The sequence below is a fragment of the Phascolarctos cinereus genome, unplaced genomic scaffold (genome assembly GCF_003287225.1).
Source record: "Phascolarctos cinereus isolate Bilbo 61053 unplaced genomic scaffold, phaCin_HiC Scaffold_5;HRSCAF=322, whole genome shotgun sequence".
Taxonomy (NCBI): domain Eukaryota; kingdom Metazoa; phylum Chordata; class Mammalia; order Diprotodontia; family Phascolarctidae; genus Phascolarctos; species Phascolarctos cinereus.
The window spans coordinates 44760793-44780974 of record NW_027555958.1 but is presented as its reverse complement, the minus strand read 5'-3'; the positions used below and the strand labels follow the sequence as shown (position 1 = coordinate 44780974).

At 40.4% G+C, this 20182-nt stretch overlaps 1 protein-coding gene across 1 annotated transcript in view; it reads right to left on the bottom strand.

Moving 5' to 3' along the window:
• Positions 1 to 99: 99 nt before the first annotated feature.
• Positions 100 to 20182, bottom strand: part of OTUD7B (OTU deubiquitinase 7B) — a 78080-nt gene continuing 57997 nt past the window's right edge. Inside the window, 7 exon segments of the mRNA XM_078154918.1 lie at positions 100 to 4691; positions 5318 to 5402; positions 6264 to 6378; positions 6931 to 7080; positions 7375 to 7502; positions 14958 to 15070; positions 19607 to 19734. Coding sequence (XP_078011044.1) covers positions 3474 to 4691; positions 5318 to 5402; positions 6264 to 6378; positions 6931 to 7080; positions 7375 to 7502; positions 14958 to 15070; positions 19607 to 19734 — 1937 coding nt within the window. The 3' untranslated portion in view covers positions 100 to 3473.

Below are 20182 nucleotides of genomic sequence, written 5' to 3'. Positions count from 1 at the left end.
AACGTCTTGGGTTTTAAGTAAACTGTTTGGAGATTGAAAAGCTTATTGGCACCATCTGCAGAGTGACATCTCATTTTCTGAACACATGATCCAAAGCCATTTGCTTTTAAAAATTTTTTTTATTTTTGTCTGTGAGCTCTAGGGTTTTGCATAAATGAGAAGGAATCAGTAAGGGGGAGAGAGAAGGTAGCACCTGTCCCCCCCCAACCCCACCCCTTTCACCTCTGGCTCTTTTACAGCAGTAAGTTTAACTAGGAGAGATTTGAGACCTCTCCCCCAAACCCCATCCCCCCAAATGTGAATTTTTAAACCCTTTTACAGATTTTTGTCAATTAAAAGCTAAACCAATTAAAAGAGGGGAAAATCTGGATTAACTCTCACACAACTCTTAAGCACAATCAGAAGGGCAAAGAGGGAATTTAAAAAAAAAGATATTGGAGTAATTCTAGGACTGTCCCTACACAACATCCTAGAATCACATGGCTAAGGTAAAAGAAATGAGAGGGTGGGATGGAGGACCAACAGCAAAAGTCTTGAGGCAAAGGGAAAGGAAAGTACAAGAACCTTGAAAAGCTCCTTGTCCTCAGAACCCCTGAAGCCCTGTACTGCAAGAGGATAAGTGCACTTAGAAGACTGAGAGATGGGGGCATCCCTAGTCTTGGTTAAAGGATTTCTGCCTCCCTTCCACATATACACCACTCTCAAACTCAAATGAGTACCAGACAGATTGTTAACAGGGCATCCACATCCATGCCTAAAATACTAATGATACTTTCCCCCTTCTCCCTCACCTTCTAAAGGCCTTGGTGCTATAAAACAAACTTACCCACTGTCATGATCTCATGGATATCATGATCCCTCCTCATCCCCCATAAAAAAATCTTTCACCCATCTTCCCCTATAGAAAAATAGCTATTAATCTCAGGACCCCTCCTCACATTGAGAAGGGGGTGGGGTCTCAATGCCTCAATAAATAATTACCTTCTTCCATTTAAAAAAATAATTTAATTTTTAAGAAAAATCCACAGGGCTTGAAGGAGACCCAACCTACATCCCAACCCATCCTCAGCCAGGAAACTAAGAACTTTTTTTTTTGAGGGGGTGGGGAAAGGGAGTGGAGTTAAAATTACATCTTTATTGAAAAAAACACAACACTTGGCATGGAGGATTTTGTAATAATTTCATTTCTATTCTCACTCTCAAATTTAAAAACAAAAAAGTATCAAACTAGAACCTAACTAGAGTTCAAACTCAAAAGAATGATAGAGTATCTTTTCATTCTTTTTGAGCAGGAAGATGCTTGAAAGTTCTTTGGCTTTTTTCTCTTGGATCTGCCTCCATCTCTCTAGGTCAAGGGGTGGAGGAAGCATAGAAATTCCTAGGTCAGTTTCTCCACCCTCGCCCCAGACACCCCCATTTGTCTTTGGATATTTTTGCTTATTTAAAATCAAATAACCATTTTTTCAAGAGCATCCAAGAGAGAAGAGCCAGAGGCAATAAGGTTACAGAAAACAGCAAAGTTGAGGCTTTGTGGCTGAGAAACAGAAGGAAAACAGGTAAACACGTCATCTAGTTATATGCAACCCTGACATGTAGTAGAAATTTTATACCCCCTGTCCCCAACCACTCACTCTCTCTGGACAGTGGAGCAAAGAGCCCCTCTTTTTAATGAAAATTCCCCAGCTGCATCTGCCAGCAGAAAGCCCTTATCTTTGTCCCCTAGGTATTAGGGGGAAAATTTCAATTAAAAACAGGGAGGAGTACATTTTGGAGTAGGTAAGGTGAGAAAGCATCTCAGGAAACTCCAAGTAGAGAAATATTAGTTTCAACCAGCCCTCCAGATGCTAGGTATAATTATTCTCCTTCTCTGAACAAATCCAGGAATGGATGCAATTGCATAGTTGACACCTTTAAGAAAAGTCAAAGAGAGACACTGCAGATGGGACCAAGAAAGGTCCTCTGTTTAAAGCTCTCAGAAGTGGTCAGGGCCAGAACCACCTCTGTCCTGGCTTGTGCTTTGTGCAAACTGCGAAGGGCCCCCCCATTCCCAAGCAAAGGGAGATAGGTGGCCAGAAAAAGGGATTAATCTAAGGATTAATCAGCTCACTGGGAGTAAAGTCTGTGGTTGTAACTCCAAAATGTCATGTTTCACTAATTCCCCACTTCTTGTATAAATTACCTCCGCCTCTAAATGTCTCCAGTCCTAATATAAAAAATATCTTCTTGTAAATTACTTTTTATTAATTTTCATTTTAAAATAAACTACCCACAAATCTACGGTCAGCTATGGCTCAACAAAAGAAGCCTAGATGTTAAGTTCACTCCCCAGAAGTGAAGAGGAAGGAGAAATGTCACACAAGTAGAAAAAGAAATCTTTTTGTGTGTTTTTCTTCTTTTTCAAACAAATTAGTACATAAAATAATTTTTCATTCTACTTTAAAGCAGTGCTCCTAATGGGATGGGAATAGCAGGTTTAGGTTTTTTTAGGGTTTGTTTTTAACAGTCTTGCCAGTTATCTCTCGCCCACCAAGCCAAGCTCATATCCCACCCAAACCCCCATGTTTAGTTACTGATATGGCCAAAAATCATGATCTCTACAAGCTATCTCTGCAAAATCCATCCAGAAAAAACCCCAAACACATAGAAGTTGCTCTTCTGCCTCTATCCCTCCACAAAATGCTTTAAAAATAAGACAATTAAAATAAAAAATAAAATTATAACCCCATCAATTGGCAGCTACCTCCACCCAGCTTGAACTGTGACCCACAAAAGGTAGGAAAGAACAAGCAACAATCCTCCCTTCAAAACTGGAATAAATGACACAGACTTCTCAAATTTGTTCTTTTTAAGGAGGAAACAGAACCACAGGAAAATTATTTCCTTCCATCCAGGAAATAGTAAACCTTGTGATTTAAACCAAATCCTGCCCTCTTTCCCCACCCCCAACCAATCACTGGCCCAGTCCTGCTAGCTTCTTCCAGGGAGAATCCCTACCCCATTTTCTACCTGAATCCAAATCAGTAGTAAGTTTATTTTAACCTCCCTTCTGTCACATACTTTTCCAACCTACAAAGAACTTTGGTCTTTTATTCCACCAACCTCAAGCCTATTTCTCTACTAGCTTCATGGTGTCCCAATAGGTAACTGTCCCTTAACACCCCAAGATGGGGAAAGGTAGGTTATTGGGTGGAACCACAACAGTGTCCCCATTTGCTTCTCCTGCCCTGACACACCCAGTTCCATGGGGGACACTACTGTTTTTGAGGTACCTTCCTCAGTGCCCCTACCCAGCCCTGGCCAGCTCCTAGCAGCCTGGGCTACCCATCCCCTTCTCAACACCCTGAAGCCTGGGTTGGGTCCCACAGAAGTTATTGCATTAGCCTTACCCACACCGGGCTGGGTCACCATGAGCCAATCAGTTGTGCTTACCTCTCTTTGTTTTGCCCCCTTACCCTCCCAGCTTCCACCCCCATTCAGAATCTGTGTACCAATAGCTCCCCACCCCTTTCCTGCTCCCTCCTCCTCAGTGCCTCCCGGTAGCAGCAGGAGCAAAAGTTGCTGGTCTCGGGGTGTCCATAGAAGCTGCAGTTCGGTTGTTTGCATTTGTTCTGGGTCAGGGGAAGCCCCAAGTCTTCCACTGTCCCTCCACCCCATCCATCAGCACCATCCGGCTCTGGGGGCTCCCTGTAGCCATTACTGTAGCTGTCTGCTACACGAAAGGAGGAGGGTAACAACGATCCCCCTGGGTTTCCATCCACAGAATGAGTGTCTCTCTCCAAAGGAACTGGGTCCTGATGGGGGTAGGGCCTCCCTGAGGAGCACTGTCTAGGGAAGGTAGCATAAGAGGGGAGTCCCCCTCCACAGGGACCCCCTGCCACCTGCCTCCCAAGGTCCTGGCAGTGGGGACCACCCCCAGCTGGCCTGGGGATAGTGAAGCCCCCAGGGTGGCTGGTGGAGAGTGCAGCCTTGGCCTCAGGGGAAGGGCTCAGGAGCTCTTCTCCCCCATCTGGCTCTGGTTTCTTCGCTGGGGGGGGCCCACTTCCACCCCCTCCATTCATTTTCCTTTCTGCCTCTTTCTGCTTCTGCTCAGCCTGGAATCTCTCCTCAGCATCTGCCAGGTAGCGCTGGATCATCTCCTCCTGGTACTGGTGTCGGTGACTCATCTTCAGGTTTCCAGCAAAAATAAACTTACGTTCCCCCTGCATTGCAATTCTCATAATGCTCAAGCTCAGCCTCACCTCCTGGCTATACTTGCTCCCTCCATCACCTGGAGACTCAGGGGTGGGCTTTTCAGGCCCACCAATATCCCCAGATGTGTCCTCCTTGCTGCCCTTCCAGCCCTTGACTGAGCCTTTCTTTTTCTTGTCCAGTATCTCACTGCTACTAGGCGGCACCCCAGACCCTACCCCGATCCCAACAGGTTTGGCACCCTTGCCATGCATTAGGCCCCCCATGTTCTTCTTGAGTTTACTGCCCAAAGTCTTGCCAAAGCTGCCCAACTTGTTGGCAACTGAATCTGCTCTCTTCTTATCCTTCTCCTGATCTTGCTTTGGTTTCTCTTTTCGCCTACTTCCCCCATTGCTGGTAGAGTTGCTGCCGACTGATTCCTTGTCAGACTCCCCTGATTCTGGGGTAGAACGGAGTTCATCCCCAGCTGAGGCTGTGGGGGACTCAGGTTGGGCCAAGGGAGCCTAGGAAAGACAAAAGCATCATTGAAGATTATCCCGGGGGGGGGGCAGCTAGGTGGCGCAGTGGATAGGGCACCGGCCCTGGATTCAGAAAGACCTGAGTTCAAATATGGCCTCAGACACATAACACTTACTAGCTGTGTGACCCTGGGAAAATCACTTAACCCCCACTGCCCAACCAAAAAAAAAAAAAGATTATCCCACATTTCTACCTACCTCCTTCCCATTCCCACCCCCAAGTTCTTCAGTAACTCTCTGGAATGGAGGTGGAGAGGGTTGGTTTATTCTCTTTTGCTAATCACCGAGGAATGTAACTGCTGTGACAAGTAAAGAGTTGTTCCTGGTTTTTAACTTTCATCCCACCCACCACTCCTGGGACTTCCTGTGGTAGTTCAGTCTCATGCTAGAACAGAGCTTAGATATCCCTGTAGGATTCTAAGCAACACCTGGCTTGTCTGTGTAGGGTTGAGTTTACAAATGTCTCCTTCCCCCCCACTCTGCCTAACATCCCTTATGTATTCCATCCAGAGCTAAGTTCCTTTCTCCCACCTAGCCTAGGTTTCCCCTACAACAATGGGTCCCCCCACTAGTGAAAGATGAGCTACGACTGTGAAGGCAAAGAAGTTCACCTGGGCATCAGAAGGTAAAGAGATCCATTTCACATTCATGTAGCTATGTAGCAGGTGTAATTTTGCCTCCAGGGACAGGGTCACACTGCAGGAAGGAAAAAAAAGAATCAAAAACCAAAGGCTTCAAAGGGGGTAAATAAGACTACAGTCTGTCAGTGTTTATCAAGTTCATAACAATAAAAAAATTAAAATCTGAGAAAAATAATAAAATAAAGAATGAAAGTCAAGTACGTATGTACTAGGAATTATACTAGGTCAGGTAAACTAGGTCACTATTCAGATATGGGGGATATTAAGGAAGAGAATAGGGAAAGATGTGAGTATTGTTCTAAATATATTTATTCTCCAAGTTTGCCAAATTCAGGGTTGGGGAGGGTTTGGAAGGCTAGAAAAAACATTTAATTCTTTCTCTATTTTATTCACATATACTCCAAACTCAGGGGTACAGGGCTAGAAAAACTAGACACCTGAGACCTGGGAATTTGCTTCTCTTGATATTCAAATTCTACAGGGCCACAAACCTACAGTGGACAACTTTGGCTATTTTAAATCCACCCTCATTTATATTTTTGTCAGGGTAGACAAATCTAGCCGTAAGAAGCAATAATTTGATAGCCCTGCCTGACCTCTCAGGTCATGTTTTGTTATTTTTTTTATTTTTGCAATGTCTATAATACTAAGGACAGAACTATCATCTCTATTCCACTGAAAGGAGGAAACAAAAAGCTCTGGTTTTGTGCCACCAACCCCAACCCCCTAAGAAACTGTAAAAGCAGCTATGCAACATCACAATTTTAGTATTGGCCTTTGGCCAGCCCCCCAGAGACAGGGGATATTTCAGGTGCTATCATAGATCCATTTTGAGATGGGAAGACTTGTGGAGGTGCTAAGAAGTATGCAAATGTATGTGTAAAGGTCTTAAACACAGAGAATCCATTTGCCTGACCTGGCCAGCCTGACGTTGTCACTCTCATCCTTGCCCCACTCCCAGCTCTTTCCAGGGTCCACTGCAAAGTGCAAGGGTAACAGCTTGTGTTCGGAGTCCGTGAGTGGGATCACTGCTAGGGAAGGGAGAGGAGTGAGGAAGTAAAGAAACAGGTCATTAAGAAGCCTCTGAGTAACCAGGCACAGGTCAGCCTGCTCTGAAAGCAAAAGGGAATAATTACCATATCTACCAGACTATTCTCTACTCAATTACCTATTTTGTGGAGTTAACTTCTGCCTGCTACACAGCCTCAAGAGAGCCTTCAGCCCACCCTCAGTGAACAATCAACGGGGATCACTTACTGCCTCTGGATTAGTGTCAGGCAGTCTGTGCTGAGAGACCAAACTCATCTGAGCATAAACATAAGCAAAAGAGTCCTGTAACCCAGTTACCTTGCTGTACAGGGTCCTGTTCCAGGGCGGAGTGAGAATTTCAACTGCAGTGACATACTGGATGCACCAATGTCCCTGTGACTTTTAAGGCCTGATCTAATATTCCCTTCTACTGCCAAGAACTGTTTTAGCCCAAGCTTTTCCTTAATCTCTCATTTCAATTCCCCATGAGGAAACAAGGCATTGTAAAAGAAGGAAGACGGATAGAAACCAGAGAAAGACACCATCATCATCACCTTGCTCCTTGGAGTTCTCTTTCTGCTCCATAGACACCAGTGCAGAGAAATGAGCCTGGTCATAGGCCAATACCAGGGGTGATCGGTGACACCGGCTGGCAGGGACTTCCAAGGGCAGATAGATCCCCCCAAAGGGGATTGGAGCAAATGCTGAAGAAGAAACATAAAGGAGAAAATCATTAAGCCGATCAATTCCCTTTGCCTAGGAGAGATCTTCCTACCTTCTGCCATTTGTATATCCCTAACAAAGACTAGTTAACAGTCTCCTCTTCCAGAAAGTCTTTACTTATTAACTCCAGTCTATGACATCTTCTCAGCATTTGTATTTTATTCCCCAGTGTGTCTTATGTTTGTATTATGCTACTCATCTCCCCCGCCCTCTCAAAGGCATAGTACCCATTTCTACACAGAGTTCAGATTAGAACATGTGATTAAGTGACCCACCTTCTCCTCCTGAGTCCCGAAGCATGGTGTCTGCCACGACAACAATTGGCCTCTTAAGCACATGTGCAAGAACAAAGACATGGAACTCTTCCAGGCTCTCATATACGGGTTCTTCTGAACTTTCCACCCTGAAGTCAAAGGAGCAGAAAAGTAAACCTATGAAGACTAAGCACTCTTGTCAAGAGATGAAGGGAAAACACTGGGGTACAATGGCACAGCTCTGGACCAATTTTAATTAGACCTTTTTTCTGCTCCTGGCTCTGTAACTAACTAGCTGTGTGACTAGAGCCACATCATTTCTGGAAGCTTTCCCCACCCCTCTATAAAACAATGGTCAGGCTGGAGGAAAAACTACATCAAGAACAGTTCATAAAAATTTTCTGGATCAAATAATCATAATGGGCAGGAGTGACACTAAGGAATATGAAGAGAATGACATCTGATTGTTGTCACTAGTACCCATCACAAGTCTGGACCATTCAAACTAAAATAGTTAAGATGTCACAGGTTGTTGAATGCAACCAACCAAGTCCTGAGGCCTAAGCTGATATGAGGACTCACTCTATATAGGAAACCTATTCAGTGTTTTCAGGCCTGCCAGACAAAACCTCCCCTTTAGGAGCCCCATTACGGGGCTAATATTAAGTTCTGTCTTCTTTGAAAATACCTGAGGGTCTATCATATTCTTTCATAGCGGCTGGTTAAAGATTCATGTTCACTTTTATCCAGGGACTTAAAATCACTACTAAAATGGCCCCCAAGAATCCCCTTTTCTCTACATAAATTCCTAGTCTCCACGATTATAAAAAGCTAATTTTATTTCCCCCAAACCACCCTAAAGCAAAATCCCCTTCCAAAAGGCCCCCTTCCAAACACTTTCTGGGAAGAAATTCTACAAACCATCCCAAAGGACAGGAAACTTGCAAACTAAAGAAGACCTGAACCATTTCTCCAGGATGCACAGACTTTTCCATGAGGCAAAAACCTCTAGGCCTAAGCAATCACACACAGAGGATATTAATAATAATAATAATAATAGTTAACATTGATACAGCCCTTCCCATATGCCAGCATTTTTATTATCTCATTTGATCCTCATTTGAACCCTGGGAGGTATTTTTATCATTATCCCTATTTTACAGATGAGGAAACTGAGGCAGAGTTTAAGTGACTTGCCCTAGGTCACATAGCTAGCAAGTGTCTGAGTCACATTTGAACTCAGGTCTTCTCAACTCTACACCCAGTGCTCTATATCCAAAGCTCCACTTAGCAGTCATAAGGAAAAGCTAGAGAAGATCAACTAGAAATATATAAAAAAAGAAATCCCATCCTACTCCGGCAAGTTCTTTCATAATTTAGACCCCAAGAAACTATTTGAGAGAAGAACCCTGCCCCTTCTTAGAGTAGCACTGATTTATCAAAGACAGTCTTTGGAAGATCATCAAATTGTGATATCAGTGATATGATGATGTTATTGCATTGAAAATCCATCTGACCCTTCCCCAATGCCAGCTGCCTAGGCAAGATGAAAACCCATAAATATGCTAATAATGGGCTCAATCCTAAACCTTCTTTGTAGTAAAATGAGTGTCCATTTGGAGTTTATCTTGTTGGACAGTGTGACATATTGTTCTAAACTTACTTTCTGCCAGAGTGCTTTCCAATTTCCCAGCTGTTTTTGTTCAATTGTGAGTACTTACCAAAGTAACTCAGGTCTTTGAGTTTATCAGACACTACTCTGTGTGTTTGCTTCTATATACTGGGTACCTAATTTCTTCCACTGATGTCTCCTCTGTGCTCTCCCCTTTCTCTTTCTCTCTGGCTTTCTTTCTTTTAATGAGTACCAAGTCATTTTAATGATCACTGCTTTTCAGTACAGTTTAAGATCTGGTATTGACAGACTTACACTTTTTCCCTTCCTACTTTTTCTTTCTTTCTTTTTTTCTTTTTTTCTTTTGGTAGTTGGGGTTAAGTGACTTGCCCAGGGTCACACAGCTAGCAAGTGTCAAGTGTTTGGTCCGAGGCTGGATTTGAACTCGGGTCCTCCTGATTTCAGGGCCGGTGCTCTATCCACTGCGCCACCTAGCTGTCCCCCTTTTTTTCCCCCCATTAGTTATCCTTAAGATTTTCTTAACCTTTGTTCCTCCATGTGAATTTTATTATTTTTTTTCTAGCTTTACAAAATATTTCTAGTTTGATTAGTATGACCTTGGATAAAAAAAAATGATATAGGTAGTACTATCATTTTTATTATATTGGTTCAACCTACCCACACATAATTAACATTTCTCCAATTACTTAGGTATGTTTTTGTTTATGGAAAATGTGTTCTGTAGTTGGATTCAGATATTTCCCAGGTGAATCTTAGTAGATACACTTGCCCAAATTTTATAATTTCTATGAGTTATTTTGAGTGGAATTTCTCTTTTTAGCTTTTCACATTAGATTCTATTGATATATATATAAAGGAATGCTGATGAGTTATGTAGACTTATTTTGTATTCTACAACTTTGTTGAAATTATTACTTTAATTAGCTTTTGTTGATTTTCTAGAGTAAGTAAGTTTCTAAGTAAGTTCTAAGTATATCATACCATCACATTTGTTTCCTCTTTGTCTATGCTTATTCTCTCAATATCTTTTTCTTGGCTTATTGCTTGCTAAAATTAGCATTTCTAGAATTATGTTAAATAGTAGTGGTAATTAACAGGCACCCTTGCATTACCCCTGATCTTATTAGAAAGGCCTCTAATTTTTCACCATTAAATATAATGTTTGCTTTTGGAATTAGGTAGATATTATTTACCATATTAAGGAAAGTTCATTTATTTCTATACTTATTAAAAAGTTGTTGAATTTTGTCAAAAGCCTTTTCAGCATCTGATATAATCATATGGTTTTTATTATACATGTATTATTAACATGATTATATTTAATCTCCTTACATTGAATAAGCCCTACATTCCTGCTATAAATCTAATTTGATCATAATATATAATCTTTTTAATATGCTGCTATAGCCTATTCGTAAAAATGTCATTTTAAAAATTGTCAACATTCACTAATACTTTGCTTCCTCTACTTTGTCTCTCCCTGGTTTAGGTATCAAAATCATATTTGTATCATATGAAAATACTGCAAAAGTGCTTTCTTTTCTTATTTTTGCAAACAGCTTATGTAGCATTATAATTAATTGTTCTTTGAATGCTTAATAGAATTCATGTGTAAATCCATATGATACTGGAAATTTTTTTCCTCTCTGGGAGTATATTTAAGGTTTATTAAATTTCTTTTTCTGATATTAGGTTATTTAAAGAGTGTTTCTTTTATTAATCTGGATGTCGTATAATTTTGTAAGTATTCATGTATTTTCTCTAAGTTGTCAGTTTTGTAAGCATGTAATTGCAAGAAATAGTTTTTGATAATGTCCTTCGTTTCCTTTGCAATTGTTCTTACTCTTTTTTCATTTTTGATCCAAATAATTTGGCTTTCTTCTTTCTTTCAAAAATAAAATCAGGTTAGCTAATTGTTTATATAGCTTATTCATTCCCCACCCCCACTCCCAATCAAAATAAAAGACAGCTCCAAAGTTTTTATCAATTTCATGGTCTTTTTGCTTTCAATTTTATTAATCTCTTCTTTAATATTTGAAATTATCATTATTTAGGGATTTTTTATTTATTGTTTTTAAAGTTTTTAAAATTACATGCCCAATGGTTTGTTCTTTTTCTCTTTTCCTGATGAAAACGTAGAGAGACAATCAATTTCCCCTTAGAATTATTTTAACTGCATCTCACAAGTTTTATATGTTGTCTCATTATCATAATTTCTTTAAAGAAATTTCTAAAAATATCCTGATAACTGCATTTCAATAAAATAGATTTCCACAGCAATCTTACATGTTCTATTTTATTCATTTTAAAACGTTCCTCTGAGAAGAGATTTGCCACTGTCAAAGGGTTCCATGACCAAAACCAAAATAAAACAAAATAAAACAGCCCACTTCTGTCTTATCACAGTTTGCTAATAGAAGACAGGTCAAGATCCATATAGGATCATACATACTGATCCTTCAAAGGTACAAATAAAAATAATTCAACAAATAGGAGCCATAAAAAAAAATACCCCAATGGAGAATATAGGTTCTCCAAAACTCAAAGAGTTCAGTAAGTCTTTAAGTTTCCTTCTTAATTTGTGGGGAAGCAAGTATCAATAGCTTCTTATGAACTGTTTATCTAGAATCATCAGGTTTCTTCCTAAAAACTATAACTGAATAGACTGGACTCTGAATTTTCTTACATTGGTCTCCCACACTACTTCGGTTCTGGTTTGAGCCATCATCCAATCTAAGGCTTCTGCTGCCCTGGCTTCATCTGGCTTGTCATTACATCACTAATATAATGGCAGACCTCAACGTCCTCAGGAAGTAAAGCCTCTTTAAATCTTTGCTCAGCCTGTCAATTAGCATTTATTAAATGCCTGCTGTGTGCCAGATACTGTCCTAAGCACTGGCCTAATAAGAGGCGGGCGCCCAAACACCTAAGGAGGTTGTTAGATATTAGTAACCAAGTTATAGTATGTCAGTTTCATAAGGACAGGCCAATTTCTATTGGAGATTTTGAGGAACAAAACATGAGGGAAAGAATATCCTTACTCAGGTGGACATGGATATTAGACTCCCTGTTTAGGTAGTAGTTGTGGTAGCTGACAGGAGGAGGAGTGAAGGAGTATATTGTGGGTATGGATATTAAGAGTTTTGGGGGATCAGTACCTATCTGGGAGTTTACAGTAGCTTCTATACTAGTTATTGTGGGCAGGGCTAACTGGAAGACTCTAGAATTGCAAGAAACATCACCTGGAATTGTTTGAAACATCTCATGGAGTTAATACTGAGCAATACCAGAGGGCAGGAGAAAGACATCTCACTAGTAATAGAGATGAACACAGCTGGCATATTCTATTATACAGATTCCCCTTTTAATAACCTTGTGCTTGCTACCAGTGATGAAAGTAGATGGAACCTGGTGATTAACAGTGGAATACTGGTAGTTGAATAAAGCAGTTATGTTAATTGCAGCAGCTGACAAGATCAGGAGATATAAATGGTGACACAGTAGTTACTGCTTCAAGTCCTGGAATAGTACAGAGTCTTCTAAATGAAATCCACAACCACTCAAGATAATCCACACAGTTTAACAATTTGCAGACTATGCAATACAAGTTGAATGCAAAGCCTATCAAGTAGGTCCCTCAGTATATACATCTTGGCTAGACACTGGGCCCAGAATCTAAAAGGAGGAAGAAAACTGGCCAGATGGAGTTTTGGAAACTACACAGCTAGTCCCTGAAACAAAAATCTTTTTCATACCATTATTCGTTTAGATAATGGATAATGAAACTAGGTGGTGCAGTGGAGAGAATGCTGGGCCAGAGTCAGGAAGACCTGAATTCAAATCTGACCTCAGCCACTTACTAGCTGTGTGACTCTGGACAAGTCACTTAACCCTGTTTGCCTTAGTTTCCTCATTTGTAAAATGAGCTGGAGAAGGAAATGGAGAACCACTCCAGTATCTCTGTCAAGAAAACCCCAAATGGGGGAAAGGAAAATCAGACATGATTGAAATGAAACCAACAACAACATCCATTTAGATCTACGTACTGGGAAAATGGGGTGGTAAAGTGAAGAGATGGCCTTGGAACTAGGAAGATCTAGGTTCAAGTCCCATTTCTGCCATGCACTCTTCTGTATGACCTATGGTAAGTTACTCAACCTCCAAATGCTCCAGGCAATTCTCTAAGACTCTTTCAGAGAAGGTGTCAGCCGTGAATCGGTAGAGGGAGTTTCCTCGTCCGAAAATTCCCTAAACTAATGAAGTCAGTGATCCAGTCTCTGCTTACTCAATTGCTAGTGCTATATGGCTATGAATCATGGAATACCCTTATCTCCAAAAAGTCAAAACTGCTGGGGGCTGGAAGGACAATGGAGAGCTAGGCAGTGAGTGTGAATAAATAGCAGTCTATTACATACAATCAAGGACTTGTAAAAGATACCTTATGATCTAAGAGAAATATGATCAGTTTCCTCCCTTCCTTGGCTGCAGAAGCCTCATCAACTCTGAAGGGCCAGAGGACAGGGATTTTTCACAAACACCCCAGCAGTATCCCTTTGACAGCAGTTACAATTGTCTATATCAGGAACCAGGACAGACTAGGCCAATGAGGAAAGGCAGACTCAAAGCTTAACAAAAAGCCCAAGGGGCAGCTAGGTGGCGCAGTGGATATAGCACCAGGTCTGGAGTCAGGAGGACCCGAGTTCAAATCCAGCCTCAGACCAGACACTTGACATTTACTAGTTGTGTGACCCTGGGCAAGTCACTTAACCCTGACTGCCTCACACACACACAAAAAAAAGCCCACCACCACCCCTAAGGGGGACATCCTGAGGACCTCAGGAGCTTTTTTTTTTTCACCCTTTTTGCCACATATGCTCTTTAAGCTCAACTCCCACAGACTACGTATGAACTGGCAAAATAGTGTTGTCATAGACTTTTGCTGGGATGTTATATACCAACTATACTACTGTAATAAACATGTTTTAAGAACTTGTTACATTAGGCTGACTGATGCCAACTGATAATCATGAGTGAAAGCACATCAGTGGGGATTCATAAGTTATAGCACTTAATCCCTCAAGGTTAGTCCTAGAAACCTTAAGGAAGATGGAGCCACCACAATCTTAGAAGTCAGTGTGAATGGAGGTTGGGAGAAAAGCTCCAGAACCTGTGAAACATCTCATATTTGTATTTGTCCCACAGGAATACATACCATAGGCATTTAAAAAGTGTTTACTGAGGGAGTGGAAAGAGGCTGGAGAATAATGGTTCTAAGTCTTTCGGAGGCATCAGCAACAGAGAGGTAATCACCATCTCTTCACATTCAACCAGTTTAGCAATTTCTCCAATTTCTTCCCCTCTTCCCACTCCTACTACAATCACTGGCCCAACACAAAAATGGAAGCATTAATTCTACCAACTCTTCCTCTAGCCTCTTTCTTCCTTGAGCTTCATAGTTAAAGAAAGGACCTAGTCCCAGCTCAAGCCACATCCGCCAACAAAAAAAAAGATGCTACAGATGGTGGTTAATTTAAGTTCATGGGTCATCACAGGTCTGATATGTGGCACCAAAAATATCCAAATGTTAAAGAAATAGTACAAATTGATCTTACAGGATACTTTATTCTCCTCCATCCCTACCCCCCATATATTCTTCATGTCTCTTCCTCATTGATCAAAAGTGACCTTTTTCAGGAAGCTGACCTAGATTAAACTCACCTTAACTTTACAATTCCTTCTGCATTCATGTAATTAAGCTTCCATTACTTGTATGTTTAAAAAAACCAAAACACCTGTTCTTTTCGTTTGTCAATTATTCTAAGTGAACTGTGTTCAGTTTTCACTGGATGGAAACACTCCTATGACAAGGTTCAGGGCTCCTTCTCCCTCTAGCAGAAAACTCTTTGGATAGGAAGCATTCAAATACAAATGGAGAATTTACTATTTCCTACCCCCTCCCCCACACACATACCCTCCACAGCTGGCTCCATTGGTCCCTATATGCATTCGGGGTTCACTTGAAGCAAGCTTGATAAGCTCATTCCACTCCTTCTGCCATTCCTCCTCTGTATACACAAGCCCAGACTATGACAAAAAGAGAAAGAAGTGATTAGGTGATTAGCATGTTGGCTCCCAAGGACCCTTCATCTATATCCTACTCAAATATCTTCATCTATATCCTTTCATTCACATTCAAAAGTGATTCATACTACAAATTCGACTCAACTATCCAAGTGAATGGTAAAGGGAGCTTTGCCAAAAATAATATAAACTGAAGAATAATACAAAAATGTTACTTATTGGTTTGGGGATGCCATATGTAATTATGGGAACAGATTTGCCATACTAGTTACTAGAAGAATATTCAAATAGCTTTGCACACATTTACTGGAAACACACACACACACACACACACACACACACACACACACACACACCCCATTCCTTGTTCCTCACTGTTACTTCCAGGTCTTCCCCTTCCAACATCACTCAGCAACTTCTCCTTCCACCTGTACTCCAAACATATTTATCAGAGAGCAGTTTTCTAGCCCTCTTCCCTCCCCCTACCCCTCCTATTCTCCTTCCTTTCTAAAGAAGTTCAGTACCTGACTTAGTCACAGAATCACAGAATTCAGAATTGGAAGAGACCTTGGCAACCATCTAATCCAATGCTTAACTGAAAGGAATTCCCATTAAAACATTATAATTTTTATTATTCTGAACCTGACAAATACAATCAGATAAGAACTTTTTAATATAAAGAGAACAGGAAGAGACCTATATGTGAAACCACAAATGCTTACTGTGTACAGCTTCCTTTAAAAAAAAGTATATGTAACAAATTCATCAGGTTAGTTTCAAATCTATACTTCTATATCCCTCTGTATTTCATTCTGTTTCTCTTCTGTACATTTCAAAAAATGCTTCACTGAGCCTCCATTCTTTTTTTTTTTGCATCCTTATTGCTTGCCCCCATCTATCCATTGAATTTTTTAAGCTTCCCTTATAAAAAACAAGCATAAGCAAACTAAACAAATTGACACACACTGGCCACATCTGAAAATGTAGATCTTACTCTATACCACCTCAGAGTCTATCAACTCTTGGAGGTAGGTAGCATGTTCCATCATTGGTTTTCTAGAATCCCAGTTAGTTACTGTATCAATCACAGTTAAGTCTTTCAAAGTCTTTTTTCTTTACATTATATAAATTGTTCCCCTAGTTCTGTTCACTACATTCTGCACCAATTCATAAAATGGCTTCCATGAAATTTTCCCTTTCATAGTTTCTTACAGAACTTATATTCCATTACATTCACATACTATAATTTGTTCAGCCATTCAGGCACTTACTATTTCTAGTTCTCTGCTGCAACAAATTCTAATATAAATATTTTTGTACACATATACATATGTATACATATTCTCCTTCTGATCTAGTAAAATAACTAGAAGTGGTATTGCTGCATTAAAGGGCAGACATGGGTCAGTGACTTTTTGGACATAATTCTAAATTACTTTTAGAAATGGCAAAACCAGTTCACAATATCTCACATGTCCCCGTCCTTCACTCACACCAAACCACCCTTATTCAGGCCTTCATCCTCTCTTACCCAGACTTTACAAAAGTCTCTTATCTGGTCTTCCTACTTTCTTCCTCTATGCATCCTCCACACAGCAACCAAAACAATATCACTAATGCATGGGATTCTAACCATATCATTATTCTCCTGCTTAAAACATTTCAATGGCTCCCTGTTGCCCCTAGAATAAAATATCAAGTCCTCTGTTCAACATTTAAAGCCATTCACTCCAACGCATCTACCCATTTTTTCACATTATTCCCCCTCACTCCATATTTCAACCTCAATGGTTCCTAAATATGACATCTACCTCTGTGCCTCTACATAGGCTATCCCCAATGCCTAGAACAATAATAGCTAATAACAGCTAATATTTATATAGTGTTTGCTATGTGCCAGGCACTGTGCTAAGCACTTTACAATTATTTTCTCATTTAATTCTCACAACCCAGGAGGTAAGGGCTATTATTATCCTCACATTTTACAGATGAGGACACTGAGGCAAACAGGAAGTAAAGTGACTTTTCCAGGGTCACACAGCTAGTAAGTGTCTAAGTACTTAGGTAATGCTGACTCCAAGACCAGCATTCTATATCCACCCCTGTGCCGAGCATATTCTCTTTTCTCATCTCTACACCACTGGAGTATCTAGCTTCTTTTAAGTTTATTTCATTTTTATCTTTGCATCACCAGCCTCCAGCATAGTGCCCCACACACAGCAGGCACCTAATAAATGTTACTGGATTGAATTAAATGATGAGAGAGGAAGTCACCCCAGAAACATTTCAAATATGGGGAACAAGCTTTTTTTCAATTAAAAACAAGCAAAAGGAAACAGACACCATTGGGTAATGGACAGAAAGCCTCCTTTATGATGTAGCTGACTTCTGCCCAGCAACAATGAGAGTCTTGCTAAATCTATATCTGCTTAGTAACAGGAGACCCTATCTGTTGACAAGAAAACCTTATTATTTTCTGTATATGTGACTTGCCCCTAATGTTTGTGCCCATATCCTTGAACATTGCAAGTTAAATTCCCTGCTTTGTGACCACATCCCTGAACTGTTTTGTAAAGTACTCAACACACCTGCGTCTCTTTTCCTGCCTCCCCTTCTTGTGGTTAACTGCCCACACAAGAGCATGCCCCCCTCATCCCTACCTGAGTGCCTAAAAAGTTGGGTATAAAAGTAAGCCCCAGTCTTATTCCAGGCTGCTAGTCTTCCCCCAGGACCCCCCACCACTTTTTTGATAATAAAGCTCTCTTGTCTAGGAGAACCTCTGCCCCCTGGATTCTTTCTGGACAACCCAACTCTGAATATCATCTACCTCTTCATTTAGAGTCAGAAAGACCTGGATTCAATTCCTAACTTCTGATATATACTAGCTGTGTGATGATGGGCTAAGACTAAAAGTTATAGACAATGCATCAGGGAAAGGAGTTTCCAAAAGAGAAACTACCTACAATTGATGAAATTATAAATCTGGGCAAAAAGAAGAAAAAAATTAAGCAAATAACCCATAATTAAAGCATATGTAGTTAATTATGCTACTAAAGAAAACCACATATAAAGGTTTTCCTTCTTCCCTAACTGGTAAATAGGTCAGCTAGGTGGCTCAGTGGATAGAATGCCAGACCCCGAGTCAGGAAGACTTATCTTCCTGAGTTCAAGTCTGGCTTCAGACACTAGTCGTGAGACAGTGGGCAAGTCACTTCACCTTGTCTCCTTCTGTTTCCTTATCTATCAAATGATCTGGAGAAGGAAACGGCAAAGCACTCCAGTACCTCTGCCAAGAAAACAAATGGGATCAACTAAGAGTCAGACAACTGAAATGACTAAACAACAACTAAATTTATCTTGGCCACTAGGGGGAGTATCTTCCCAGATTACTAGCTATCACTAACTTCTACTCATCCACTCCTTACAGCAGGAAAAGAAAGCCCTGTTATCAATTCAGAAGCTCAAATCCACAGGAAAAGTCAACTACCGAGAAATACATCAAGTAAAAATAATAACAATAATTTCAAGTGGCAATTTTTTTTGGAGAGGGGAAATACAAGTCACTCCATTCTTTAAACAGAGCCACAACAAACACTATTCAACAAACATAACAAATAAATAACATATTTCAGATATAAATTACAGGTAATTAAAAGAGAAAGGTGGAAAGGTGAGAGAAAAGAGAAACCAAAAGAAAGAAGAAAGGGAAACACAAAAAGGGACTGACAGACATAGATCAGAGTGAAAGAGAGTCAAAAGTGAGGAATAGAAATAAGAAAGATGGATGGGAGGATAAATAGAAAGACAGAGAGGTTTAATAAGTTCATACAAATGTACCAATTAAGAGAGGTGTTACATATAATCTGATGAGCCTATTGATTGGCTAAATATTTACCAAAGACCTGAAAAAGCGTAGTTCTAACTCACTGTACTAAATTTCGACAAAATAAAATCCTCTATGAGTTCAGGAAGTTCCTCACTGGGAGCTCTGTAAACCAAGGAAATCAGAGGTTTGGTTTACGCTCCCCAAAATTTTTTAACTGACCTTTCCAAAATTCGTTATTTTTCACATAAGTTTTAGAAACATGAGTGTTCCAAAAATCCTTTCTCATTTTTCATAGAAAAAAAAAACCTTTACTTATCACCTCCCTGAAAAGTAGAAACTGTCATGTCTCATTTTACAGAGGGAAAGGTTATCTACTTTCATGAAATAAAATCAATAATTTGTTTCACATCAGTGAGAACTTAAAGCTGTTTTATAGCTACGGGCATAAATGACACCATCTGTTAGACACTCAATCAACAAGCATCTGAGCACCTACAATGTGCAAAGGGCACAGTGCCAAATATTCTGTAGATGGCGGTTCTTGTCTCCTGCCCTATCCTCCAAGAATCTCTGTCTTATGGAGTAATCTGAATTTTATTCACTTTTGAAGGTAGCAAAAATACAATAGTAGCAGAATGAGAACCTAGAAAGTTCTACCTTAGGGGATTCTACCTAGATAACACTGGAAGGTTTTCCCATTTAGATTCTCCTACCTCCTTATTCTGCTGTGTTTGCTGCCACCTCCAACGCCGTCTCAGTGCCTCCTTCTCTACTCCCTTCTCCATCAGTGAGTAAAGTGCCTTACGTAGCATTAGGTCCCGATCATGGAAACCCCACATCCCTAAAGAAGGAGAGAACTTGAGAAGGAAAAATGGCAATGGCAAGCACTGGAGCAAAGAGGGCTGAGCCTCAAGTTCAGAGAATAAGTGAATAGACCAGAGAACTGTGTTCCTCCTGACCTCTGCCCAATCCATTTCAGGTTGCTACAACTCCCAGCCACCATGTTTCAAGGAGGGGAAAATCCTAATTTACTGGCCTGAAACTTTTAGAAGGGCTCTATCTATACAAACCCCTATTAAGGAATCCTCAAAACTAAACAAAGTCTAGCACACTAAAACAAAAATCAGAAAAACTCATCTTAAAAGTACTCCCTCTATACATAACCAATATTTACGCTGTCCTAGAGTCGTGGGTGTGTAAAAATTTGGGCTGTAGCTATTTCCTGATGCACTAAAGTGAGGTAACTCTAAGCAGAACATAGCAGGATAAGAAGAACGTAAAGAAATATA